This window comes from Sapajus apella, unplaced genomic scaffold (genome assembly GCF_009761245.1).
Source record: "Sapajus apella isolate SASKATOON/1434 unplaced genomic scaffold, GSC_monkey_1.0 scaffold147, whole genome shotgun sequence".
NCBI classification, from domain to species: Eukaryota; Metazoa; Chordata; class Mammalia; order Primates; family Cebidae; genus Sapajus; species Sapajus apella.
Window position 1 is genome coordinate 1,864,751 of NW_022437087.1, and position 27,564 is coordinate 1,892,314.

The 27,564-nt window shown below is 40.5% G+C and overlaps 1 protein-coding gene across 5 annotated transcripts in view; it reads left to right on the forward strand.

Annotated features, from left to right (window-relative positions):
• Nucleotides 1-27,564, forward strand: part of ADAMTSL3 (ADAMTS like 3) — a 361,855-nt gene that overhangs the window by 258,912 nt on the left and 75,379 nt on the right. For all 5 annotated transcript variants that reach the window (XM_032264821.1, XM_032264819.1, XM_032264822.1 and 2 more), the window contains exons 18-19: nucleotides 18,868-19,060; nucleotides 19,175-19,354. In XM_032264821.1, the coding sequence (XP_032120712.1) occupies nucleotides 18,868-19,060; nucleotides 19,175-19,354 (373 nt within the window). The remainder of the gene's footprint in view (nucleotides 1-18,867; nucleotides 19,061-19,174; nucleotides 19,355-27,564) is intronic.

Sequence of the window (27,564 nt, forward strand, 5' to 3'; positions counted from 1 at the left end):
ATTCCCAGTCACCTCCCCTCTCTCCTACCTCTTGGTCATCATGTTGCCCCACTAACGGGGTCCTTTCAATTTGCTAAAGCAAGTTCTGCTATGTTTAGGATTCTCGGTGATTGAGGAAGGTTATTGTGTCCTCCTGCCATACAGTTTATGTTTTTTCAGAAAATAAGTTGTGCTTCTGGAATTCTCTTGACCCTTCTGATTTTGATTCCATGCAATCTGTTGGCTATGATGTATTTCCTGCCTTATGGCATAAGGGTGGTGAAGGTGGGGTTCAATATATGAGGCAGCCCTAGAAATGAGGTCCTCCACATCCTGGACCTCCTCCTGAGGTCCTCCACTTCCTTGAGAGTCTTGTTCGCCAGCCTGCGCAGTCTCAGGAGGAGGCCAGCTTCTGTGTGCCTTGTCCTTGGTGAAACCACACCTGCCATGTGATGGGCACAGTGTTTTGTATCCATTACCGTATTTCTCACTTCCACTGAGGCCTGTAGAAGTACTGGGAGCTTGTTGGCTTGTGTTAGAGCCATCTTGCTGTGTGTGGTTGAGGTGATGCAGTAATGGCCTGTAGACTTACCTTGGAGAGCAAAGCAAGGCCCAGAAACAGAACTGGACATCTGCTTCGCTGCCACTTCCCACTCCCACCCCCAGGCTTACGGCATTCCAGAGTAATCCACGGTAGAATGCGGATTGCAGAAGAGACAGTAAGGAGGGGTTTTAGGAAGGTTTGATCCAACTAGGAGGCAAGACATCTACTTTGTCAAGTACGTCCAGATTTTTCCAAGAATAGCAAATATATTGGAGCAGTGTTGAATGTATATTCACTTGAAATGACCCTTTTATCTTTAGAGAAATGGCACTTGTGTAACGGCACTTAGTAATCGGAATTATTTATCTATGTTTCTCAGTTTTTTCTATTCTGATATTGGAACCACTGAATTAGATACTTTTGGAAAAGCCAGGGTTTCTGTTTTCCGCTGCCACATCCCTCCCCTGTGGCAGTGAAGATGGAAACAGATGACCGCCTTCCTGAACAGGAGCAAGGCACAGGGGGAAATACAGGGAGGGGTCAAAACGTAGTTACATTTCTCCACCTATTTCCCCATGACATTGGAATCATGTACTACATCATTTTGTAAACTGTTTTCTTAAACTTAATCTGGGGATGAGGCACGAGGCAGATGTTTAATAAACAGCGTCTCAAGAGCAGGAATGCTACAAGGACCTAAAATACATTGGTGGGGCAGGGAAGCGGGGGAGGTTGCTGTAGGTGGTCAGGGAAGTCCTTCCTGAGGAAATTATTTAAGACGTAAAACACAAGCAGGAATAGGCCAGGACGGGTATAGAGGAATGAGTGTTCTGGCAGAGGGAACAGTATATGCGAAGGCCTTGAGGGAAGAAAGAGCTCAGTGTGCCCAAGGAACTGGAGAGAAAGGAAATCAGCGTGTCGTGAGATGAGACAGGCATGGGCAAGAGCCACGGTAAGCGCTTGGACTTCATCCAGAGAGTCAGTGGGAAGCCATTGACGGTTTGAGCAATGAAGTGGTACATCAGATTTACATTTTTAAAAAGATTACTCAAACCCTGAAATGGGAGAACAAAGATGGATGCAATTATATCAATTATAAATTTTTTTTTTTTGAGTTGGAGTCTTGCTCTGTCTCCCAGACTGGAGTGCAGTGGCCCAACCTTGGCTCACCGCAACCTCCGCCTCCCAGGTTCAAGTGATTCTCCTGCCTCAGTCTCCTGGGTAGCTGGGATTATAGGCGCACACCGCCATGCCTGACTGATTTTTGTTTTGTTTTGTTTTAATAGAGATAGGGTTTCACCATGCTGGTAAGGCTGGTCTCAAACTCCTGACCCCGTGATCCGCCTGCCTCGGCCTCCCAAAGTGCTGGGATTACAGGTGTGAGCCACCGCACCCAACCAATTATAATGTTTTTAAGAAAATTACTTAAAACTAGGGATTCAGCTCACCACAATTCCATCTGAGTGTCCTGCATTTAAAGCCTGCTTCCATGTGAATCTGCAAATCACATCATTTCCTTTTTACTGTTTATGACACCAACAACATTTTTTTTTTGAGACGGAGTTTCACTCTTGTTACTCAGGCTGGAGTGCAGTGGCGCAATCTTATGGCTCACTGCAAGCTCTGCCCCCTGGGTTCAAGTGATTCTCCTGCCTCAGCCTCCCGAGCAGCTGGGATTACAGATGCCCATCACCATGCCCGGCTAATTTTTTGTATTTTTAGTAGAGATGGGATTTCACCATGTTGGCCATGCTGGTCTCCACCTCCTGACCTCAGGTGATCTACCTGCCTCAGGTGATCCTCAGCCTCCGAAAGTGCTGGAATTACAGGCCACTGTGCCCAGCCACCAGCAACATTCTACATCAAAACAGTTGAATCCCTTTTGATATTTGTAGCCATGAATATCAATGCATCTCTACTGTCTTTTTCAAAAATGCTCAGTGTATCCTTCAGAAATACTGCTTTCCCAGCCGTGGCCCCATGCGCCAGCGTTTTGCAGAGCAGTTTTAAGAGTTCTGCAATTCGTAAATCCTTTTCTCTTTTTTCTTTTCAAGATGGAATCTTGCTCTGTCACCCAGGCTGGAGTGCAGTGGCGCAGGCTTGGCCCACTGCAACCTCTGCCTCCTGGGTTCAAGTGATTCTTCTGCCTCAGGTTTCCTGAGTAGCTTGGACTACAGGCATTTGCCACCATGCCCAGCTAATTTTTATATTTTTAGTAGAGATGGAATTTTGTCATGTTGGCCAGGCTTGTCTCAAACTGACCTCAAGTGATCTGCCCGCCTTGACCTCTGAAAGTGCTGGGACTACAGGCATGAGCCACTGCGCCTGGCCCCTAAATCCTTTACTATGTACTATTTTATTTAAAACATTGGATGAACCGGTTCATGACTTATGTCTGCACTATATCAGGCGTGTTGCTGTGCAAAACTTTGAAAATTACTGCCCTAAGTAGTCTCTTTGTGGTGAAAGGCAGCTCACGTTCTTTCAGAAATGTGCTAATAAATATATAATGAATAAAGGCCCTTATTTTCTATATATGAAAACTGAAATTTAGCATTATTAGGTAATTGGTTAGTTGTCCGTGAGCATGCACTGAATAAATTGCATACTACAAAATAAAGCCCACACATGGAGCATTTCTCATGCAATGTCATCTAGTGCAAAGCCAGCCTTTTCTGGGTGGCCAAATGGAAGCTGCGGGAGCTCACATGTCATGCTCCAGCAGAGCTGCTCTCCTGATTTCCAAGCCCTCCACTAGCCATGCCCTTTGTCTACTCTAGCTAGTACTCTCTTTCTAGAAAGATGACTACAAAAAAAATGGTTTAGAATTTGCACAGACTTTAAATTGTGACTACAATTTGGCTAAGTGCGATTTTTTTTTTTTTTTGAGACAGGGTCTCTCTTTGTTGTTGAGGCTAGAGTGCAGTGGTGTGATCACAGCTCACTGCAGCCTTGAACTCAAGTGATCCTCCTGCCTCAGCCTCCCAAGTTGCTGAGATTACAGGAATGAGCCATGTGTGTCACTAATTTTTTTAAGTTTTTAAATGTTTTAGAGACAAGGTTTTTCTCTGCCATCCAGGCTGGAGTGCAGTGGCGCAGTCACAGCTCATGACAGCCTTGACCTCCTGGGCTCAAGCCATCCTGTCATCTCAGCCTTCCAAGTCTCTGGGATTATAGGCATGAGCCACCACACCCAGCCAGATATGATACATTTATAGCCATTAACAAACAAGAGTAAAAAGAAAAAAATACAGCCCAATGTGTTGGGGTATATTTTATTTCTAGATTCAAATTTTACTTCAAATTGACATTAAGCTAGTCTTCACCAGAGTTCGGTCCTCTGTTTCTAGCCAAGTAACAACTAACACAGAGAAAATGAAAATAACAACATGAAAGGCACTTCAAATGAGAACGATTTGCATATCACAGGATAAAAAGAGAGGTCCTGAGAACATTGACGAAACTCTCAATTTTGCTTTTGTAAAAATAACTGTTACACTCTTGCTCTGGAAGTGAAGATATCCATAATGTGTCATCAGATAATTTTTTTCAGAAAAGAAAGCCAAAATGTGAAACACGTTACAATTCATTCTCTGTCATTCTAAGAATTAGTACGTAAATTTGGCATTATAACCACAATTATGTTCAAGATAACTTGATTTTATAATTTTTAATTTAAATTTTCAAAACGAAGTCCAGCTCATTTCCCACCACTTTATCCTGAAATCTGAGTTTCTTTTTTGAGTGGAATCACATAAAGTGGCCTTTTATGGTTTTAGTTCTCTGATAATATGAACCTGAGTTTCTTGACAATTTACTTTTCAATACTTGATGAGTTTGTCCTAATCATGTGTAACTGCCACTGCCTTAATTCAAATATGTTTTACCTGAACTGTTTCAACAGTTTCTAAATGAACTCTTCCCTCTCGTTTCCTGCGCTGATCTATGTGAACATGCATGACTATGAAAGATCTTTATTTTTCTAAGTTGCAAAATGACTGTGTGCATCTCTGCATGAAACCCTTCAACAACACTCCTTTATCTGTGGATTAAAGTCTACATTCTCTACTTTGGCACGTGTTTGTTTCCTGGGGCTGCCATAACAAAGCACCACAAACAGAGTGGCTTAAAGAACAGAAATTTATTTCCTCTGAGGTCTGGACACCAGAAGTCCAAAATTAAGGTGTCAGCAGGGTCGATTCCTTCTTAAGAGCTGTGAGGGAGCCTCTGTTCCGTGGCTTTCTCCTGGCAGGTAGCTTCTGGCATTCTTTGGCTTAGGAATGGCATTGTCCCTGTGATTTCATACTGTTTTTCTTCTCTGTGTCTTTGTATTCACACTTCTCCTTTTCATAAGGACACCACTCATTTTGGAGTAGGGCTTACTCTAATGACCTCCTCTTGATCATCTTCAAAGAATATATTTCTGAATAAGGTCACAGTCAGAAGTACTGGGGATTATAACTTCCGCATTTCTTGTGGGGAGGCAATTCCACCCATAACAGCATATAAATAAATGTCTTTGTGACCCTGAATCCAACTCTTAAGCCATATCTCCTGTCACCTCTAACACACACGCATGCACACTCACACTCAAGTTCACCCTAATGAACTTGCTCAGCAGTCACAGTAAATTGTGCAATATGACCCACACTCCTGATCATTCATACCATTTGGACCTTTGCACATGCTATGCCCTCTGCCTCTTAGGGCCCTGTTCTGCTATGACATTAGTTACTTCTCTCCCATAAAAGTAATCATTGGCTCACTTCTCACTGGTAAAATGAAGTTCAACACACTGTGAGATAGGATCCTTACCTGAGACACTTGATAGCAAAGAACTCTGAAAAGTCAAAAGAAAACTGGAAATGGATCAGAAACACAGGATAGAGCCCCAGTTCCATGTCTCTCAAGGAATTTCAGGCGAGTTCCTTAGCTCTCTGGGCCCTGTTTCTTAATATGAATAATGAAGAAAGGTATTGGACTTTATGATCACTGAGGTCCCCTAAGCTCCAGTCTTTCATTTTGAGTAGTGCTTTCAGGTTGCATTTTTCACTCACATCTTCAAATTATGTCTAGTCCTTTTGCAGGAATCCTTACACATGAGTAGCATGAAGTGCTCGGGGTTTGTTTTAGTTCTAAGAATCACAGCCTTGGTTTCACCTGCCCAGGAGGTCAAGACAGGGTTGAGTTTTATGTGCAGTGCTCTTCCATTACTCACCAACCCAGAATAAGATTTAGCAACAAATCTAGAAACTCTTTCTTAAGTTTACTGAAGAAAGCTTGCTGGTTTATTCATGCACGGCCTGTGTACAGCATCCCCTTTCTCTCATCACTGTGCCTCAGCGAGAGTTCTCACACATTCTCTTCCTCAGCAATCTCTTGCTCACAGAGCTTCCCAGCTAGGAATAATAGAGCAGACAACATGTCTTGGCCACTTTGCAAAATTAAGAGTCTGTTTTTATGTGAAAGGAAACACTATTCCTCATTTCAAAGTTGCAAGTTTAATAAACTTTTCAAAGGTTGAGAGTTATATTGGAAAAAAACCAGCAGAGACAAAGGTTTGATGCCAAAATAAAGGTAAGTTTACAAAAATGTTTTAGGTTCTAGAAACTAGTAGTGTAGGAATAACAGGAACAGGGTATTGCATAATATTTTCCATACAAATATTTACTGACTCCAAGGGCAATAGCAGTAAAATATCACCCCAGGGTGAAACTTACCACTGAGATTGGGTTAGACAGCCAGTGGATCTTTATTTACCCAAAGGCAAATGTATTTGATGTGTTAGCCTGGACTCTCCAAGGTGGGGTGTTGGATGTTTATTTGCTTTTATGGGGTTACTCCCCCTGATCTATCCCATAACTGCTGAGTGTCTGCTATTTGTGGAGTTTGCTTTTTCCAGGAGAGAGCCAGCAGCTTGTAGAAACATGCTGGGTTACATAATGGTCCTCCTAGTCTGAGGGAGCCTTTTCTAACAGGATTCAACACTGCTAGGGAGGAAAGGAGGAAAACAAGAGGCAAGCATGATGTGTTTCTGTACCAACTTGTTACCTGTTTCTTAATATAAAAAACAAGTCTTTATTGAGTTCACTGTCTGTGATAAGAAATTGTTACCCATTTCTTAAAGCAGCTTAATCTCCAGTTTCTTGTGACTCTGATTTGTCTAGCTATACACTTGCTTGAAAGATGATCATCCTGAAGTCACATCAATAAACTTACAAATTTAAGCTGAACTGTTTTAATCATGAAACAGAAGCCTTCTAATGATTTAGCTATGTAATCCAATTGTCATCAAATATGACCTATGTATTTACTCTTGGTGACTTCTCTCACATTCAAAACTTCTGGAATGTAGATATAAGGAATTAATAGACTTCCAGTTAAGATGGTTTGGAACATCACATTCTGCTCCAAATACAGATCAATGGTAGATGCAGAAAAGGAGGCATACCAAAGACACAATTAAGAAAACAACTGGCTAGGAAAGGAATGGAAGCATAAGGTGGTGAATGAAGCTGCAGCTGTGATTGTTTGGAGCTTGAGGTCCCAAAGCAATCGTGGAAAATGACACTTCAGTTTCTAAGATAGAAGAAATATAGTTGATGATTTGGGGAAAGGAAAGAAAATTAAGGAATCTGGAAGTAATGTCAGAGAAGCAAGATATGAAGTAAACTCTTTACTAAAACTTAAAATATCCACTCCTCGTATCAAGAGAAGCAAATGAAAATAAATCCCCACATAGATGCATAATAGTGAAACTACAGAAAATCAGAGATGGTAAAAAAGTCTGAAAAGCTACCACACATGAAAAACAGATGAACTACAAACAACTTACCAACAAGTGGAGTTTCCAGAAGACAAAGGAATAATGTCTTCAGGATACTGAGGGAAAATCATGATCACCTAGAGCTAAACTTGCTGAACTATTATTTCAAGTATGTGATTGTATACATCAGTTTCTAACCACATGATGGACTTTGATATCCTGAAAGGCTTTTTGCTAAATACCTCTAAAATACTGAAAATGCAGAACTAAGCTTATAATAAAGTAAGCAATATCCTCAGAAGCCAAAAACAAGCTGAAGCATTGCCTCAGTTGTCAGTCTCAGTAATGTACACTTTTGGCTTTAACATCTTTTGCCTGACAGACAATTCCTTGGACCTTCAGAAGGTAAGGAGTAGAATGGAGATTCCCCATATAAAGCCAGGGTCTACCTCAGTGAAAAGGCAAATTCAAAAAATGAAATCCATCCTGTAAAGAGGGATTGCAAGGAGAACTATCTGTCTCAGCTCTGCGTCTGTATGAAAGGAATCAGAAAGGCTCCCCTGAGAATCTAAGAGCTACAAGTAGCCCTTTCTGTAGGAATATGATTTATATTGACTCTATGTAATCCAAAAAATTAATTCATTCATGCTAGTCTTGATAGAGGTGATATAAATCCTGTATGGAGGATTGTATCTTCTACCCAGACCTTAAAATTCCCACAAAGACATAATGAGCATAAGCTCATAATCAAAAATTAAAAACAAAAAACACATGTATAAACATGTGTGAGAGTCAGTGGGGGAAAAAAGAGAATCAGATACACAGAGCGTCATAAATTGGAATGATCGGGTACAGAATATAATGTAAGTTTATTTAAAATATTTACATATATAAAACAGGAAACAAAATCTATGATATGAACAATAAACTATCAAAACTACTTGGAAGATTGTTTAGAAGAACGAATTATCACATTGAACCATTTAAAACTTCCTATTTGATTGGTCAAAAATAGTCAAATATTGGCATTTTATATGGGTCAGCTGATAGAATATCTAGAAGTTAAAAATATAATGATAGAAAATTAAAAGTTATGTGTTGAAGTAAACAGTTAAAATGGAAGAGAGAGAGCTGAAAAAATTACCCAATATAAAGCATGGAGAATAAATGTGTAAAATATGCACAAAAGGTAGATACAGTGGAAGTATTGAAAAGGTTTATCACATATAAAAATGGAATTTCAAAAAGAAAACAAGAGGTGTCATTTTGCCATGTCCTAGAGATTTGTGGAACTTTGAACTTGAGAGAGATGATTTAGGGTATCTGGTGGAAGAAATTTCTAAGAAGCAAAGCATTCAAGAGGTGACTTTGGTGCTCTTAAAAGCATTCGGGTTTATGCATTCACAAAGAGATTATTTGGAATTGGAACTTATATTTAAAAGGGAAGCAAAGAATAAAAGTTTAGAAAATTTGCAGCCTGACAATGCAATTGAAAAGAAAAACCCATTTTCTGAGGAGAAATTCAAGCCTTCTGCAGAAATTTGCATAAGTAACAAGGAGCCAAATGTTAATTGCCAAGACAATGGGATAAATGTCTCCAGGGCATCAGAGGTTTTTATGGCAGCTCCTCTCATCACAGTCCCAGAAGCCTAGGAGGAAAAAAGTGTGCCAGGCCCAGGGCTTTGCTGCTTTGTGCAGTCTCGGGACTTGGTGCCCATCCCAGTCATGGCTAAAAGGAGCCAACATACAGCTCGGGCCATTGCTTTAGAGGGTACAAACCCCAAGCCTTGGTGGCTTTCATATGGTGTTGGACCTGCAGGTGCACAGAAGTCAAGAATTGAGGTTTGGGAACCTCTGCCTAGATTTCAGAGGATATCCAGGAAGAAGTTTGCTGCAGTGGTAGAGCCCTCATGGAGAACCTCTGCTAGGGCAATGCAGAAGGGAAATGTGGGGTCAGAACCCCTAGACAGAGTCCCCGCTGGGACACTGCCTAGCAGAGCTGTAAGAAGAGGGCCACTGTCCTCCAGGCCCAATAATGGTAGATCCACTGACAGCTTGCACTGTGTTCCTGGAAAGGCTGCGGAAGATGCCAGCCCATGAAAGCAGCTGGGTGGGGGGCTGTACCCTGCGAAGCCGTAAGGGCAGAGCTGTCCGAGGCCGTGGGAGCTCACCTCTTGCACCAGTGTGACCTGTATGCAGGACGTGGAGTCAAAAGGAGATCATTTCAGAGCTTTCAGATTTTACTGCCCAGCCAAATTTTGGACTTGCTTGGGGCCTGTAGCCCCTTTGTTTGGGCCAATTTCTCCCATTTGGAATGGGTGTATTTACCCAATGCCTGTATCTCCATTGTATCTAGGAAGTGAGCAACTTGATTTTGATTTTGCAGACTCATAGGCAGCATGGACTTGCCTTGTCTCAGATGAGACTTTGGACTTGAACTTTTGGGTCAATGCTAGACTGAATTAAAACTTTGGGGGACTGTTGGGAAGGCATGACTGGTTTTGAAACGTGAAATAGACATAAGATTTGCGAGGAGGGATGAAATTATATAGTTAGGCTTTGTGTTTCCACCCAAATCTCTTAAATTGTAATGCTCATAATCCCCATATGTCAAGGGAGAGACCAGGTGGAGATAATTGAATACAGTAATGAAAATGAAATCTCCTTCCTCCAAAACTTAATAAGTAAAAGAATTCATTCAAAAACACTCCCAAAATATGCTAAGAAGAGGTAATCACCTATTCAGTCATAAAAGAAATGAAACCATGTCTTTTGCAGCAAATGGATGGAACTGGAGGCAATTAAGAGAAAAAACTCAGAAGTTTAAAGTCAAATATCACATGTTCTCACTTATAAGTGGGAGATAAATAATGTGTACCCCTGAGCATAGAGTGTGGAATAGAATTTGGAGACTCAAGGGTGGGAGGACGGTAAGGGATGAGAAATTACTGATGAGTACAATGTACACTATTCTGGTGTTGGTTGCAGGGAAAGTCCAGACTTTATCACTTTGCAATATATCCATGTAACAAAACTGTACTTGTGCCCCTTAAATTTCTATAAATTCAATTTTTAAAAAGAGAGGATCATATTAAATTCTCCCGCTTTTTAAGTAAACAAATAGTGGTATTCCCCATTGGCAACGGGTTCAGGAAGAAATCAGGAAATGTTCTTGTATATAAGCATCTATCATTCTGATGAATCATTACTAATTCATTCACTTGTGATTCCTTTGCGTTAAAAAAAGAGAATGATATTAAAAGAAAAAAATAAGTCCCTTATACTGTGAGAAAATGATAAAACGATTTCATGATTCTAAAAAGAAAAAAAGAGTGTTATCAAAGAGATAGTAGTAAGGAATATTTCAGAATTAATGAAAAAAATGTGAAACCTAAGAATCGGGAGTCACAGCTAATTCCAAGCAGGGAAAAAAAATACACACTCAGATATATTGTTGTTAAAATTTAGAACTGTAAAGACAAAATCTCAAAGTCAATACAGAAAGAGCCAGGAGAGGAACAATAACAAAAACTGACAGTTTTTTCTCATGTGAAATAATGAAGCATTATCTTCAAATGGCTCAAAAAATAAAAAATCACTATCAGCCTAGAATTGTACACTTATTAAAACAATCTTTTAAAGATTAAATCAGATTGTAATAGTATCACCTATGTAGCAGGCATCAACAAAGTACAGTCTTATGGTAAGGTTGTATGACAATTAGATGAGTTAATACAAATAAAGTACTTTAAAAAGAGCTTGGCACATCATAGGTAATCAATAAATATTTACTAATATTATGCTAGGTATTCTAGGTGAACAAAACCAGGAAACTGCACTATCAGCAAATTTTCACTAAAGACAATTTTAAATAATGTATTCATTGAGCAGGAAAATGATCCTAGAAGGAAGGTCTGAGATATAAGAATGAATGATAACCAAAGTATATTGTAAAGATGTTTATTTATTTATTTTTATTGCATTTTAGGTTTTGGGGTACATGTGAAGAACATGCAAGATTGTTGCATAGGTACACACATGGCAGTGTGATTTGCTGCCTTCCTCTCCTTCACCTATATCTGGCATTTTTCCCGATGCTATCTCTCCCCAACTCCCCACCTCCCACTGTCTCTCCCCTATTTCCCCCCAACAGACCCCAGTGTGTAGTGCTCCCCTCCCTGTGTTCATGTGTTCTTATTGTTCAACACCCGCCTATGAGTGAGAACATGTGGTGTTTGATTTTCTGCTCTTGTGTCAGTTTACTGAGAATGATGGTTTCCAGGTTCATCCATGTCCCTACAAAGGCCACGAACTCATCGTTTTTCATGGCTGCATAATATTCCATGGTGTATATGTGCCACATTTTCCCTGTCCAGTCTATCATCGATGGGCCTTTGGGTTGGTTCCAGGTCTTTGCTATTGTAAACAGTGCTGCAGTGAACATTCGTGTGCACGTGTCCTTATAGTAGAACGATTTCTAATCCTTTGGATATATACTCAGTAATGGGATTGCTGGGTCAAATGGAATTTCTATTTCTAGGTCCTTGAGGAATCACCACACTGTCTTCCACAATGGTTGAACTAATTTACACTCCCACCAACAGTGTAAAAGTGTTCCTATTTCTCCACATCCTCTCCAGCCTCTGTTGTCTCCAGATATTTTAATGATCGCCATTCTAACTGGCGTGAGATGGTATCTCAATGTAGTTTTGATTTGCATTTCTATAATGACCAGTGATGATGAGCATTTTTTCATATGTTTGTTGGCGTCATGTATGTCTTCTTTTGTAAAGTGTCTGTTCATATCCTTCACCCACTTTTGAATGGGCTTGTTTGTTTTTTCTTGTAAATCTGTTTTAATTCTTTGTAAATTCTGGATATCAGCCCTTTGTCAGATGGGTAAACTGCAAAAATTTTTTCCTATTCTGTTGGTTGCTGATTCACTCTAATGACTGTTTCCTTTGCCGTGCAGAAGCTGTGGAGTTTGATTAGGTTCCATTTGTCTATTTTGGCTTTTGTTGCCAATGCTTTTGGTGTTTTGGTCATGAAGTCCTTGTGTACGCCTATGTCCTGAATGGTTTTGCCTAGATTTTCTTCTTGGGTTTTTATGGTGTTAGGTCTTATGTTTAAGTCTTTAATCCATCTGAAGTTTAATCTAAGAAAAATTATTGACTATGAAAATCAATAATAATTTCTGATTTATTGATTTGAAAAAAAGAAATAGTGTCCAGTAAAGCCTTGCAAAACTCAGAGAGGTTGATTAATTAAAGCGCGTTAGGCCCTTGTACCATTTGTTAAGATGGAAATGATTTTGGTTAAGTCTAAAGTTGTTAAATAGGGCTTTTAAAATTCCAAGGATAAACCTAAGAATAAAATATGACAGAGGAGAAAATAGAATAAAAAGTACAACAAGCAAAATCAATACTCACAAAAACACTGGAAATAATTAAAACGAGAAGTATGGAAAATTCAGGAAAAACAGAATTCTTAACAACAGTAACAGATGAAAGTAGTTCAAGATAGCTGAGAAATCCTTTCATCTTGATCAATAAAAGGATGGACATTTTGAATAACTCTAGACTTTTGTTATAAACATTTACAGTTATGCTTTAAAAGCCCTGGAAGGTAACCTAGGAAATATCATTCTAGACGTAAGCCCTGGCAAAGATTTCAGGATAAAGATGCCAAAAGCAATTGCAACAAAAACAAGAATTACCAAATGAGACCTAATTATGCTAAAGAGCTTCTGCAAAGCAAAAGAAACTATCAACAGAGTAAATAGCCTACAGAATGAGAGAAAATATTTGCAAACTATGCATTCAGTAAAAGTTTAATATCTAGAATCTATAAGAAACTTAAACAAATTAAGCAAAAAACCAACAATCCCATTAAAAAGTGGGCAAATGATGTGAACAGACACTTTCAAAAGAAGACATCCATGTGGCCAACAGGCATATGAAAACATGCTCAACATCACTTATTACTAGAGAAATGCAAATCAAAACCACAGCGAGATACCATCTCATGCCAGTCAGATGGCTATTATTAAAAAGTCAAAAAATTACAGATGCTGGTGAGGTTTCAGAGAAAAGAATATTTATAAACTGCTGGTGGGAATGTAAATTAATTCAGCCATAGTGGAAAGCAGTGTGACAATTTCTCAAAGAACTTAAAAAAAAAAATTACCATTTGACCCAGCAAGTTCATTATTGGGTGTATATCCAAAGAATTATAAATCATTCTACCATAAAGACACATGCACACATATATGTTCATCACAGCTCTATTCACTATAGCCAAGTTATGAAATCAACCTAAATGCCCATCAAATAACTGGATAAAAAATGTGGCACAAATATACCATGGAATATTATGCAGCCGTAGAAAAAGAAAGAGATCATGTCCTTTGCAGCAACATGAATGGAGCTAGAGGTCGTTATCCTAAGTGAATTAATGCAAGATCAGAAAACCAAATACCACATGTTCTCATTTATAAGTGGAAGCTAAATATTGAGAACACATTAACACAAAGAAGGGAACAACAGACACCATGGAAAGTGGGAGAAGGGAGAGAATTTAAAATGTCCCTGGCAGGTACTGTGCTTATTTACATGGGTGATGAAATAATCTATACACCAAATCTCCATGACGTGCAATTTACCTACTTAACAAACCTGCAAATGTACCTAAAATAAAATGTTTAAAAATTATAATTATGTATGTTAAAATTCAAGGATAGGTGGTAAATGACTGGAAATACTAATTTATATGTTGATTTTGTCTTTTTGCATATTAAATTTGTAAAATTTCTAGAATTCAACAGTAATCTAAAACTTGTATCACTTTATATTAATCAGGGTTTCTAGGTATAAGCAGTGTAAACTAATTCTGCTTAACTTGAGCTAATAATAAACTTATTGGAAAGATATTAAGTGGTCCACAAGAATAATAGGCTGGAGAACTAAGTTTATAAATTTGTCAGGAGCCAAGGGAGATTAGATTCAAGGAAAACACAATTACAGTCATGCCAAAGTCATGTCTGGTTAGGTATTTCTGGTCACTTGTGGCCATTACCATCACTAGACTTTTTACAATGATACACTCACCACTAATGCCTGGTCCCATATACCACTTCCACTCAGTGGTATGCCACTGCTGGTCACATCTAAGTATATGACTTTGTAGGTAGATAATGCCTGCTTTATGATAAGCAGCTTGTTACATAGTCATTTAATGGGTCATGGTCACATGTTCCACCATGATCAGGTGGTTAGTACAAAAATGCCTAGAAGTGGTTTAGAGCTGTTTTATAAGAGGAGCACTGCTGCCCTTTTAAAGGGTAGATTTTATGTTATGTAAACTGCATCTCAATAATGCTGCCATTTAAAAAAAAAGCATTGTACAGCTAAGATATTTAATATTTTATTATGGTTACATTTTCTTTTGGGTTCAAGTTTTTGTTTTCTCTGAAGTTGGCAATTTCCTTAATTTTTGTTTGCCTAATTTCAATGAGCTCATCATTAACTTATTCTCAAAATCTCTGTCAGAGTTTAAATATTCTCTCAGTACATTCGAACACATTACATATTCTGTTTCATAACTTTCTTAGTGCTTTAGCACTGTGTGTTTACATTGATTTCTGGTCAACTGCGGTGTTTCGTTTGTATGGGGGAATGTCTTTACCTTTATGTCTTTCAGTAACTGGTATTGCTATTTTTTGTAACAAAGGGGTGCTGAATTAGCTATTTTGCCCTATTCTCCAGCCCTCTCTCACTTTCCAACCCCCAAGCCCCTGCTTTTATGGATGCACTGATTCAAATTAAAAATGTTTTTATCATGAACATCTGTTAAAATTTACAAATGTTTTTCTGTCTCTATTGAAATGATCATATGAATTTTTTTCTATAGTTTTCTGTGACATAGACACTGATGGATTTTCCAAGGTTGAACCAATTTTGCCTTCCTAGAATAAACCCAGATTGGTCACCATGTAACATTATTTTTCACTTTATCGCTTGATTGCTAATATTTTGTCCAGGATTTTTAAATCTGTTTGTTATCGACATTAGCTTAGATGAGTTGGGAAGTTTTCCGTCTTCTTATTTTTTTAGAGAGTTTCTGTAAGGTTGAAATTATTTATGCCTTAAATGTTTAGTAGAATTCCACCAAGAAAGCCATCTGACACTGGAGTTTATTTTTAAAATACTTTAAATTTAATTTATTATTTTTCATGCTAAAATGTCCCCCCTTAAATTCCTGATTTTATAATGTGTGCTTTCTCTCTTTTTTCTTCATATTTTATCAATAGTTTATTTATTTTGTTAGCCTTTTGAAGCACCAATTTGTTTTTTTTTTTACACAGTCTTGCTCTGTCACCCAGGCCCAATCTCAGCTCACTGCAACCTCCACCTCCCGGGTTTAAGCGATTCTCGCCTCAGCCTACCAAGTAGCAAGGATTGCAAGAATGTACTGCCACACCTGGCTAATTCTTGTATTTTCAGTGGAGTTGGGGTTTTACCATGTTGACCAGGCTGGTCTCAAACTCCTGATGTCAGGCGACCCGCCCAACTCTGCCTCCCAAAGTGCTGGGATTACAGGCGTGAGCCACCATGTCCTGCCAGGACCAACTTTTTGTTTAGTTTTCTAATTCATTCCTTTCATTCTCATGTGTATTATTTTCTTCCTTTTACTTTTTGGGAGTGTAATTGCTATTCTTTCTTTAACCTCTTGAAATGATTACTTAGATTATTATTGCCAAACTTTTTTAGTATGTCATTTGAGGCTACTGATTTTCTTCTAATCATGGCTTTAGCTGAATTCCACAAATGTTGACATTTGATTTTTCTATTAATGTGCACTTAAAAATACTATCTAATTTCCCCTTTGATTTCTTCTTTGACCCATGAGTAATTTAGAAGATTACAGCATAATTTCCAAGTATTTGGGGATTATCTAATTTAGTTCCCCTATGGTCAGAAAATATACTGAGTTAGTCACTTCACACTGCCGTAACAAAATACTACAGACAGGGTGGCTTTAAAGACAAAACTTTATTTTCTCATAGTCTGGAGGCTGGAAAGTCCAAGATTAAAGTCTAGCAGGGTTCAGTTTCTGGTGAGGACTCTCTTCCTGACTTTCAGACAGCTGACATCTTGCTGTGTTCTCACATGGTGGAGAGAGAGAGAGCTCCCTGGTGATTCTTTTTATAAAGGCACTAATCCCATCATGAGGGCCCCACCTTCATGTCCCTATTTAACCCTAATTACTTCTCAAAGGTCCCACCTCCAAATACCATCACGTTGGGGTTTAGGGATTCAACATTTGAATTTGTTGGTGGCATAAACCTTCAGACCACAGCACAGACCCTGTACAGCTAGTGCTCGACTTACGACCACGATGGGTTCCGACAGGCCATAACACGATTTGGTCGTAAATTGAGTAGGCTATATGCACGCGGAGATGGTAGTGCTGCCGGAAGCTGGTCCGCACTGTCGTACGCCCAGCTGGGCAACGTTTGCGCTGCCAGACGCGGAGCAGTCGTGGCTAGCGATTGTGGTCATAAAGTCGAATGGTCGTAAGTTGCGTAGGTCGTAAATCGATCAATACCTGTATTGTTTTAATCTGTTGATAATTTGCTTCTGTTTTATTTAGGATTTATACTTTCATTTAGAATTTAGGACATATAACCACATACAAAATTTGCTTTATATATATATATTTGTCAGCTTTTGTGCTGATATTTTTTCTAGCTTTATAATATATATAAAATATTTTCATCTTCTTATTTTGGAGCATCTAAGATAATATGGGAATTCACCCGTTTCTTGAAAATTTGTAGGATTCGACCACAAAACTAGTGAGGTCCAGTCCCTTTCCTGAATTGAAATTTTGTAGTTCCTTAGAAAGTAAAACCTAAAATGCAATAAAATAAATAAATGGGAAAAAAAAGAAAGTTATCTGTTTTATCCATATTTCCAGATATATTATTAAATCTATATTCTTATTAATATCTGCCTTGTTAATATGCCAAGGGATTAGAGAAGTATTTTAAAGATTTAAAATTTTAAAATTATTTTCTGTCCATTTTTCATATGTTTAACAGCTCTTGCCTTTTACAAGTTTATGTTTTATATTTAATCTCCATACTTGGATGATCACATCTTCATTGTGAAATTTTTCCTTCATAAATAAAACTTTTATTCTTTTGTCCTGTTATATTTGTATTAATACTATTTTTCATTTTCTTTTATGTACACAAGTAGGAGACATTTATAATAGAAAATTAGAAATGAGAAAAACTGAAAATTATTTTTAGATTAAATACTAATTAATTTTTTCAGAGAAATAATATTTTTCTGATATGAGTGCTTATAATAAAAATCAGAGAAACCAATCAGTAAGAATAAAGAAAATAAAAATCCCATAGTTAGATACCATCACTGGTAACATTTTAATGCATAGTTATTCAGACATTTTTCTGCATGCTTTATAAATGCAAAGAAATAGAATTATACTCTGCAAGCTATTTTATGACCTGCTTTTCTTTTTTATTGGAAATACATCCTGATTATATTTCTGTGTTAAAAATTATATATCTACTTTATTATATTAATGGCCGCAAGCATTGTGCTGTATGAGTGGACAATTATTTACTCCCCAATTTGTTGTTAAACACTTACATGATCTCCTTCCATTTTGTAAAATGTAATTTAATTTTTGTATGTGTGCTATTACAAACTACCCCAGAGCCAGCATCCTTTTATGAACATTTTAAACATTTAAAAATGGTTTTCTAATGATGTATCTCTACAGTAACTAGTGAAGAATTCATGTTTGCTAATTAAATATCCACAAATTAAAATTACCATGATGTGTAAGTTTTCCCCCATCAGATGGGCGGAGACTTTTCTCAATGCTATTCTCTAATGTGGTTATGGGCGTCGGCAGCTAGGCGCTCTCAAATGCTTCTGGTTGGGAGTGTAAATTGGGAGAATATTCCTTGAAGGCAACTTGGAAATATGTATCGAAAGCAGCTGCCCTGGGTTTTCATTTTTACAGATGTTTTATGAGAAAACCTGATTTTTCCAAGATCTTATTGGAAAGGAATCACATTATATATATGTTGTAAATCCAATCCTAACATAAAAGAATTTTTTAGGGATATTCCAAATAATGAAGCCAGGTGCCCTGAAGATTTCCTGAAGTATGCTTTTAAACATTTAAAATTTCTTTTGATACCTATATAAATCATCATTGCCTTGGGACTCCATTCAAAACAAAACCAGGATTTTATTTTTGACATATGGTGGTAGGACAGGATGGGAACAAATCTGCCGCTTTTTACTCTAGACTTTCCCAAATGGTTAAGATATTTGAACACTTTCCTGACATTTCTTGCCTTTAAATACTACATTTCTATATTTTAATTGCTTGTATTGATGGAGATGCTGTGACCGTAAAATCTGTAGGCAAGGTGTGAAGTCGAAGTGCAGAGGAGAACTTCACGTTGTTCATGCTCTGATGGTTGCACGTTGATTTATTGGATCGTTCAACTTTCCCTACTTGTTTTCTGCTTTAGGTGGCACTTGGGCTCTTGGGGGTCCTGCTCAGCTACCTGTGGAGTTGGAATTCAGACCCGAGATGTATACTGCCTGCACCCTGGAGAGACCCCCGCCCCTCCCGAGGAGTGCCGAGATGAAAAGCCCCATGCTTTACAAGCATGCAATCAGTTTGACTGCCCTCCTGGCTGGCACATCGAAGAATGGCAGCAGGTAGGGCAGACTGGCCACTCCAGGGCCCTCTGTGATTGTGATTGTGGGAGACCCTGCACTGCACTAACATAGAGTAGGCCAAGCCTGCCGCCTCACCCCCTCTTGTCTTCTTAGTGTTCCAGGACTTGTGGCGGGGGAACTCAGAATAGAAGAGTCACCTGTCGGCAGCTGCTAACGGATGGCAGCTTTTTGAATCTCTCAGATGAATTGTGCCAAGGACCCAAGGCATCGTCTCACAAGTCCTGTGCCAGGACAGACTGTCCTCCACATTTAGCTGTGGGAGACTGGTCGAAGGTAAGGGCCAGGCTCAACTTTAAAGTCCCTTGTTTTCTGCTCCTTCTTTGTTTCAGCCTTCAAATATTTCCTCCACAAGATCAGGCTGGAACTAGTGTGACATGAGTAGGGATCCTAGGGGGCCACATGCCACATTGAAGGAGGTGCTCACTCACTCTCGGGGTTGTGCAAGTTCCACAGTCCAGGCCCACACACAACGATTCATTTCCAGTTTTTACTCAATATCATTCAAAGTGTTCTTATCATCTTTCTCTTGAACCAGCCCCTTCTTTTGGAACTACCAGGATCATCGTATCCCAGGATAAACTCAAAATCAGTTTGGTTCCTGTCTTCCTGTGTCCTCCCATATGGAATCATTCATGAAGCCCTGTCATTCCAACGTTCTGAACATCTTCCATGCATTGACTTCCTCTGTGTTCTGTCACTTACGCTGCTAATTTTACCCTTCATCATGGCAAGCTTGAATTAGTGCAGGGAGTAGAATTCCAGCACATCGTTTCAGTGCTGGCAGGACTTGACGCAGTCTACTAATGAAGCCTTATTTTTCAGGTGGGGGAAATTAAATCCCAATAGCTGAAGTAAGCTGCCTAAGCTCCCACAGCTGGAAAAGTAGCAGAATTCACTTATTTTGACTTTATTCCAAGAGTTCTTTCTGTTATATTACACTGCCCACTTGATCGTTCTGTATTACTCTCCGATCTCCATACTAGCTAGCATCCCATAGTATTCCCATCATGGTGTCCATCAAGTCTCCTGCTTGTTCAGAATCTTCTGTAAGCCTGATTGCTTGCAAAATCAAGTACAGCAGTTCCCATTTATTCACAGGGGATACAGTCCAAGACCCCAGTGGATGCCTAAAACTGTGGATAATCCTGAATCCTATATATCCTATGGTTTTTTGATCTGATAACTGAGAAGACTACTTAAGTGACTAATAGGCAGGTAGCATGGATGGAATGATTCATGTCCTGGGCAGATGGAGCGAGATGGTGAGAGATTTCATCACACTACTCAGAACGTCATACAGCCTACAACTTACAAATTGTTTATTTCTGGAATGTTCTATTTAATATTTTTGGACCACAGTTAACTGTGGAAAGCAAAACCGTGGATAAGAAGGGACTATTATATATGTTTCCCAGAGCAGCTGGTAGGGGCTTTCTTGCACTCATGGCTCTCTTATTCCAGTCCTTATTCTTCCAGCCCTGTACGCCAGCCTTGCTGCATCCTTAACATCTCCAGGCTGAGGTTTTAGCACAGATTTTGAAACAGATAACTAGTTCTGTTATCGGTAACATAACTAGTTCTGTTGTCTTGTAACATCTAGTCACTGTCACCCGGTGTGCATCTTCTTGGAGTAGAGAGCCAACCCCGACATCAGAAATAACCTCAAGAAATAAGGAAGGACAGTGAGTGACATTCACAAGCTGCTCTGAGTCCTAGGTTCAGTGCCAGGCACAGTCATGACCTGATCCTCTCATCTCATCCTGCAATAGCCCCAGAAGCAGATATTGTCTCCCTTTTGATACATGAGAAAACAGAGGGTCATTCAGGTTAAGTAACTTGCCCAAGGACAGAGACAGATTCAAAACCAGGTCCATATGACCAAAAACTAGTATACATGGCATATACTCCCGTCTTTTATGCAAGAGAAAAGGCTTCTGAGGCTAATAGACCCATGCTGGAACGCCAGCTCTGAAGCCTAAATCTGGGTATCCTCGTTAAATACACCTAAACTCTCTGAGCCCCCGTTTACTTGTGCTAAATGCAATGGTTCTAGTGAGGATAACATAAGATATTGCATGGTAGTGTCTAATAGAGTAGGCTCTTCCCATCCCCTCTGAGAGAAGGTCCACATTTCTGGCTGTAGGTTGGATTAACAGTATTTCTGTACCTATATGCAGATTGGAATTCTTCTCCAGATTGGGATTTTTCCTGTTTTAACTCTCTAGTTCTGTTAAGGGCTAGTATTTTAAAACTGTCTTAACTGAAACCCTACGAGTCATTATCCTCAATCCAGGCTACTGAAGGTCTATATAAACTTTGCCCAAAACCTCAGAAGAAGCACAAGGAAAGAGATGAACCCATCTCTCCAGGGTCTGCAGAGCAGGAATTGCCCTAGGATACAGCCACCAATCCCACTTCCTTTGTCTAACTCACAAACAGTTGGAGACAGTGCCAGTGGCCACAGCTCTCCTGGGAAAGTTGCCATACTGTAGGTCAATGACTTGAGGGGCAAGAGAACTGTCTTTTCCTGCAGTCAGGTCCTAAACAAAGAGAAAAGGCTGATCCAGGTGAGACCACCTCCCTCAAGGAGGGTGGGAAGGACAGGTAGACCTCTGGAGAGCTTTGTGGGCAAAAGTGGTTTGCTTAATTTTCCTCCTGCTTGCACGTGGAACAATAGATGGCCCAATTCAGAATCATTATTTTGGAAATTCCTTTGAGACTAGGTCAGGCAGGGTGAACTAGGCAAAGGTGTTAGAGAGGTGGGTAGCCTGGGTAGGCTGGTGGGCAGGCAGTATTTATGCCATCACCCAGCTAAGCCCCAACAGTGAAGTCTTACCTTGCCCCATTGTCAGGGAAGGTGAAGGATCCAGTTACTGTTTCCATAGTTAGTTAGGGACAGAAGGAAGGGCCACGCTTTTGTGGAGAGAATCTTGTCATTGTGAATGCTTGATTCCCTCTTTGCTACACTTTTGTGGCCCAAGGGCTAGTCAAATTGACATCAGCAGGGAACTTAGAAGAAATGAGGAATCTCAAGACCCACCCAGACTTAAGGAATCAGAGTATGCATTTCAACAAGATTCCTGGGTGCTGTAATGATACACCTGCAATGTGAGAAGTGTTTCCTTACTTGCCTCTCATTCTTATTTGGGTGGGTTAGCCCTTACATGTGTACAAGGTAGGAATGGCTCTGGGTACTGACTTCCTTGAGCAAGTGCTGCCCTAACCTAAAGGGAAGAGGCAAGAAAATGGGAAGACAGCAAAGGAGCAGATGTTAAGGAGAAACCAGGCAGCTTGTTTCTGGATGCAGTGAGGGAGCACCTAGAGCCACGGGCAAGCTCCAAAATGCCCACTCTGCTTCTGTCCTTGCTTCTCTCCTCTAAGAACAAACAGGCCTTCACAGTTGTATCCTGTCTTGTGGAACAAACGGTTGTCATTGATGTCATAGACTGGAGGCTGGTGGTGACATGACCAAACGGTTGTCACTGGTTTCATAGACTGGAGGCTAGTGGTGACATGACCACTTTCCTCCCTGTCCACTCTCTCAGTGAATAACTGAATTTACAGTTGCCAATTGTATATCACTAAAGTAACACCATTGCACGTCTGTGTGGGCTCGCTTGTGTGTCTTTTCTGTTGTGGCTTTCAAATCCTGGGTTCAACTGTAAGCTTCCCTCTTCTGTGAAGTTTTCCACTTCCTAAAATCATCCAGCATTTCCCACTTTTAAATCACAGTGACCCTAATTTTCATTGTTTTTCAATGGTAGCTATTTCCTGAGCATCCACATGGTTGTCCCACCTGGTTTATGTTGGCCTTGAGGCCAGTGGCCGTGAGATTGCCAAGAGTTCCTTGGGTTGTCCAGAGCTCTGGGCAAGTGAATACTATTCCTCAGCAGTCTTTGCAAATTCAGGAAAAATGCAAAGCGGGGTTGACGGTGATCTTTAGAAAAACTCAGGTCTGCTAACACAGGAGAGGCAGATCTTTCATTGGAGGGGTTTTTGTTGAGACAAAGAAGAGAAGGAAATTAAAGAGGAGGCTACCCATGTGAGCTGGTTTGGACTGGAGGCTGTTTAGTTTCATAGGCAACCATTCATCAGGGCAAAGAGCAAGCTCTCCTGTGCTCCAAGAGGTCACCCCAAACTCGGTCAAGACACTGTCTGGCTTCCAGTCAAGACCTCACATCCAGGAAGCCACTATCTGGGAGGAAGAGCAGCCATACACACACACACAAGAAGACAGAGGCAGCCTCAGCCTGTGACACCAAAAGCTGATATTGAGGCTTGAGTGCAGTCAGGCACACAACCTGTTGCACAAAAGTTTGAGTTTCTTACTGGATGGAGCTTTCTCCTGTTAGTTAAAATTTCCCCTCATCAGAGTTGCTTTTTTTTTTTTTTTTTTTTTTTTTGGCAGAGACTGACATCAAATTGCCACCCTTCTTAAAGCTTCCTGCCAAAGTAGTCCCTCTGCCATGGGATGGCTCACTTGGGGGCAGCCACCCATTTTGTGGTTCTGGATAAAGTCCTTCCACATTGAACCTGGCCACTAACCCTGGACACAGAAAGGCTAAGCAGCCGTGCCAGAATTTCCATTCTTCATGGAGCTGGGCCTCTGGCCTGCAGCCACAATCGTCCTCTTCCCCGACACTAGCTCTATTCATGGCATGTTTGAGCTTTGTCCATTCATTGACTTATGAGTTTGCCGTGGTTCCTTAGATCTGGACCAAGCCTTGGGCAGAAAGGAGGCTTCAGTTCTTACACTGCTTTTCAAGTTATAAGAAAGGAGCATTGATTCATATCAGGCAATCTTCCGAAATGGTGAATTTCTGTGATTCACATACCCCTTGTAGCCCGTTTTGTGCCCAACCCTTTGGCTGAAATAGCCTTTATTTTCTGTACTTTGATAGAACATTTTATTATTTTGTCTATCTTCCTCTTTTTCCTTCATTGTTTTTCTTGGTGTTTTTTTTTTCTACTTATCGGAATATGTCTTTTCTGTTGGCTTCACTTCTTCCAAATCTCTAAAAGCCCAATATTTGATACTTTGATTTCCATTGCTACACTTTTCCACTGTGGTTGATTCTGTGTCCTGAATTCTTTAACTTCCATTGCTGATTCTCAACCTCCAGAAAGTCTCTAACCTTCTAACCATATCTCCAGCTCTCCACCTAGTATATATCCTCATCGTGGGAAAGCAAGGGGACAACGCTTCACTCTCTCCCAACCAATTCTCCCCGCTTCCTGTCTCTGTCCATGTACCACTGTCTTCCAATACTTACAGTCATCTCTGAGTTCTTCACCTCCTGTATTGTTATTCATACCTGCCAACTCTTCAACTCTTGAACTATTAATATATCTAATATACTAAGTATAAAGAAAATAACTCTATAACAGAAAATTTATAAAGATCAACTCAAGATATGTCCAAGATACATGGATTTTAAGATATGGCATTCCCCAGTTTTCCATAGAATTATTAATTACAACTCATGAGGGAAGTAGTGTGTTGAAGTCCGTTCTTACTGGCCACTGAGAACCACTTATGATCTCATCCCAACTTGTGCTCCATCACATTGGGTTGATAGGTGGAAATCAGCCATAATGGGAGTATTTACACCACAGAAACTGGCAAAACAATCATGGCTCTTTCCTCCAAGAACACGTTTTGAAACATTTACCAGCACACAAGTACACAAAAGCTTATTTACACACACACACACACACACTCTCTCTCTCTCTCTTTCTCTCTCTCTCATGAAACACTTTCAGCTTATCCCTGTTGCTTAAGATGAACGTGCCCTCAAGAAGTCCCCATCTCTGAGCTCTTCCATACAAAGTCTAAGAAACTTAGCTGGGCTTCCTTAGGACATTTTTTATCTTTATCTTCATAACTGGTGTTTCGTGGGCCCAGTAATACTGTACTTCGTGAAAACTCAGAGTTGTCACCTTAGTCTTGGATAAGATCTGGAAGCATTCTCTGGATTATCAGGAAGAGACTCTTGTTCTCCTCCCTTACTTTCTCCCAAACAAACAGCATCTTTCTGTCTCTCTCTGTCTCTTTTTCTCTCTGTGCTGAGCCACCTGGTGCTGGGAGTCAGGTGGTGCAAGCACCCCTGTGGCCGCCATCACTGGAACTGCCCTGGGTCAGACCTGAAGCCAGAATAGCACTGGGTTTCACCCAAGACCCACTGCAGCCACTGTCTGGTTACTGCCTATGTTCACTCAAGGCCTTAGGGCTACAGTCAGCAGGTGATGGAGCCATCCAGGCTGATGTCCTTCCCTTCAGGCTTATTCCCTTCCCTTCAGGGAGGCAAGTTCTTTCAGGCCCTGGGCACGTCCAGAGATGTTTCTGGGATCCAGGGATTTAAGTCAAAACCCTTAGAAATCTACCTGGCATTCTATTCCACTGTGGCTAAGCTGCCACTCAAACTATGCAACAAAACCCTTCCCCCCTTCCCTCCCCTTTCCACAGGCAGAGGAGCTCTCCCCATGGCCACCATCACCAGTAATCCACAGAGCCTTCTGCCAGGCTACCATTGCGGATCACATAATGCCCAGGGGCTCTTCAGTCAGCTTGTGAATGCTGCCAAACCTGGGACTCACCCTTCAGGCTAGCAGGCTCCCACCTCTGGCCCAGGGGAGGTGCAGAAATGCTGTCCAAGAGCCTAAGCCTGAACTCAGGGACCTCTGAAGCCCAGTAGGTACTCTATTTACTATGGCTTGGCTATTACCTGAAGCCACCCTATCTCAAAGTCTCACCCAAGGCTGATAGCATACTACCTGGATATCACTGCTGGTTATTCAGGGCTCAAAGTCTCTTCAGTTAGGAGTTAATTAATCCTGCCAGGACTTGGTCTTTTCCTTCAAGGCAGTGGGTTACCTCCTGGCCCAGGGTGTGTTTAGCAATGTCACCCAGGAGCTAGGACCTGGGATGGGCGCTTCACAACTCTACTCAGTGCCCTGTCTATGGCTGACCTTGTGCTCAAGGCGTAAGACGAAGTACAAAGCCCTCTTGACTGGTCTCTCTCCTCTGCCCAAGCAGAAGTAAGGAGTCACTTTCATTGCTGCAAGCTGTGCTGCTCGGGGTTGAGGGAGGGGTAGCGCAAGTACTTCCCCAGCCGCCCCATCTGATGTCTCACTAGGTCACACCCTGCCCCAGAACACCATCAGACTTGCCTAAGAATTTGAGTCCTCATGTCATCGACTGCCTTTCAAGTTCACTTAGGACCCCAGAGCACTTTAGCCCATGGTGGTGAGGCTTGCTGAAACCCAGGCTGTGGCCACCAGGTTGGGTACTTCCCCTCTGGTTAGGGCTGGCCCAAAATGCTCCGTCCGTGGAAGTCAGCTGAGTTCAGAATGATTTCACTTCCCGCTATGACAGGGCAGCACTGAGTTCAATGCAAAGTCCCCCAGTTGCTGTCCTCTCCCTTCCTAAAGTGCACAGATTCCCCATGCCATGCAGCCGCTGCCAGGGAATGGGAAGGGGTGGTGTTGGTGATTTAAGACTGTCTTTTCTGGCTTCGTCAGTGCTTCTTTCAGTGACACGAAGTTAGAACGAGGTACTGTGATAGCTCACCTGATTTTTAGTTCTCATGAAGGTGCTTTTTTTATTCACAGATAATTGTTAACCTTTAGCGGGAGCGGGGGGATGATCAGTATAGCTTTCTATTCTGCCATCTTGCTCTGGTAAGCACTCTTCTGCTGGAATAATAGTGTCTTTTTAGACTGAATCTGACAGTTTACTCTGATATTTTGACCCATCCATAATATGCCCAGCGCATTCAAATTCATGTAGTTTTATCTGTTCCATGTATTTTAAATCTCACACACACACACATACCCCACACAGCACACACACACGCACAACCTGAATACGCTTTATTTTCCTGACCAAAAGAAACTGCCAAAGGGGAAGAACCATTTCTGCACATGTTTGTATCCCACTTGGTGCTTGGTAAACACTTTTTGACTAAAGTGTAGAGATTTATAAAGGTGTTTTGTACTCCGAATGGGCTTATTTCCATAGCCTTAGAAACTCAGTGATTTAATCAACATTTACTGAGCATTTCTATGTTGATTACCCTAGGCACCAGAAATCAAAGACAGCTAAGAATAGTTTTCAGTGAACTCACAGTTTCATAAGGCAGACAGAAGGAATGACGTTTAAACCGTGTTAAAAAAAAAAAAAAAAAAGTCCAATAAAAGTGCTGTATGTACAGAGCTATGTGAAAAGTGAGGGGAAACATCTAAGTCTGCCTGGGTCCCTGGAAAGTGGTGTAGAAGATGCAGCTTTGGAGTTGCATCTTTTTTTTTTCTGTCTTTTAAAAGTATTTTTAGTGTGTATTTTCTTTTCTTTTTTTTTTTCATTTATTTTATTGCATTTTAGGCTTTGGGGTACATGTGAAGAACACACAGGATTGTTGTATAGATACACACGTGGCAGTGTGATTTGCTGCCTTCGTCCCCATCACCTACATCTGGCATCTCTC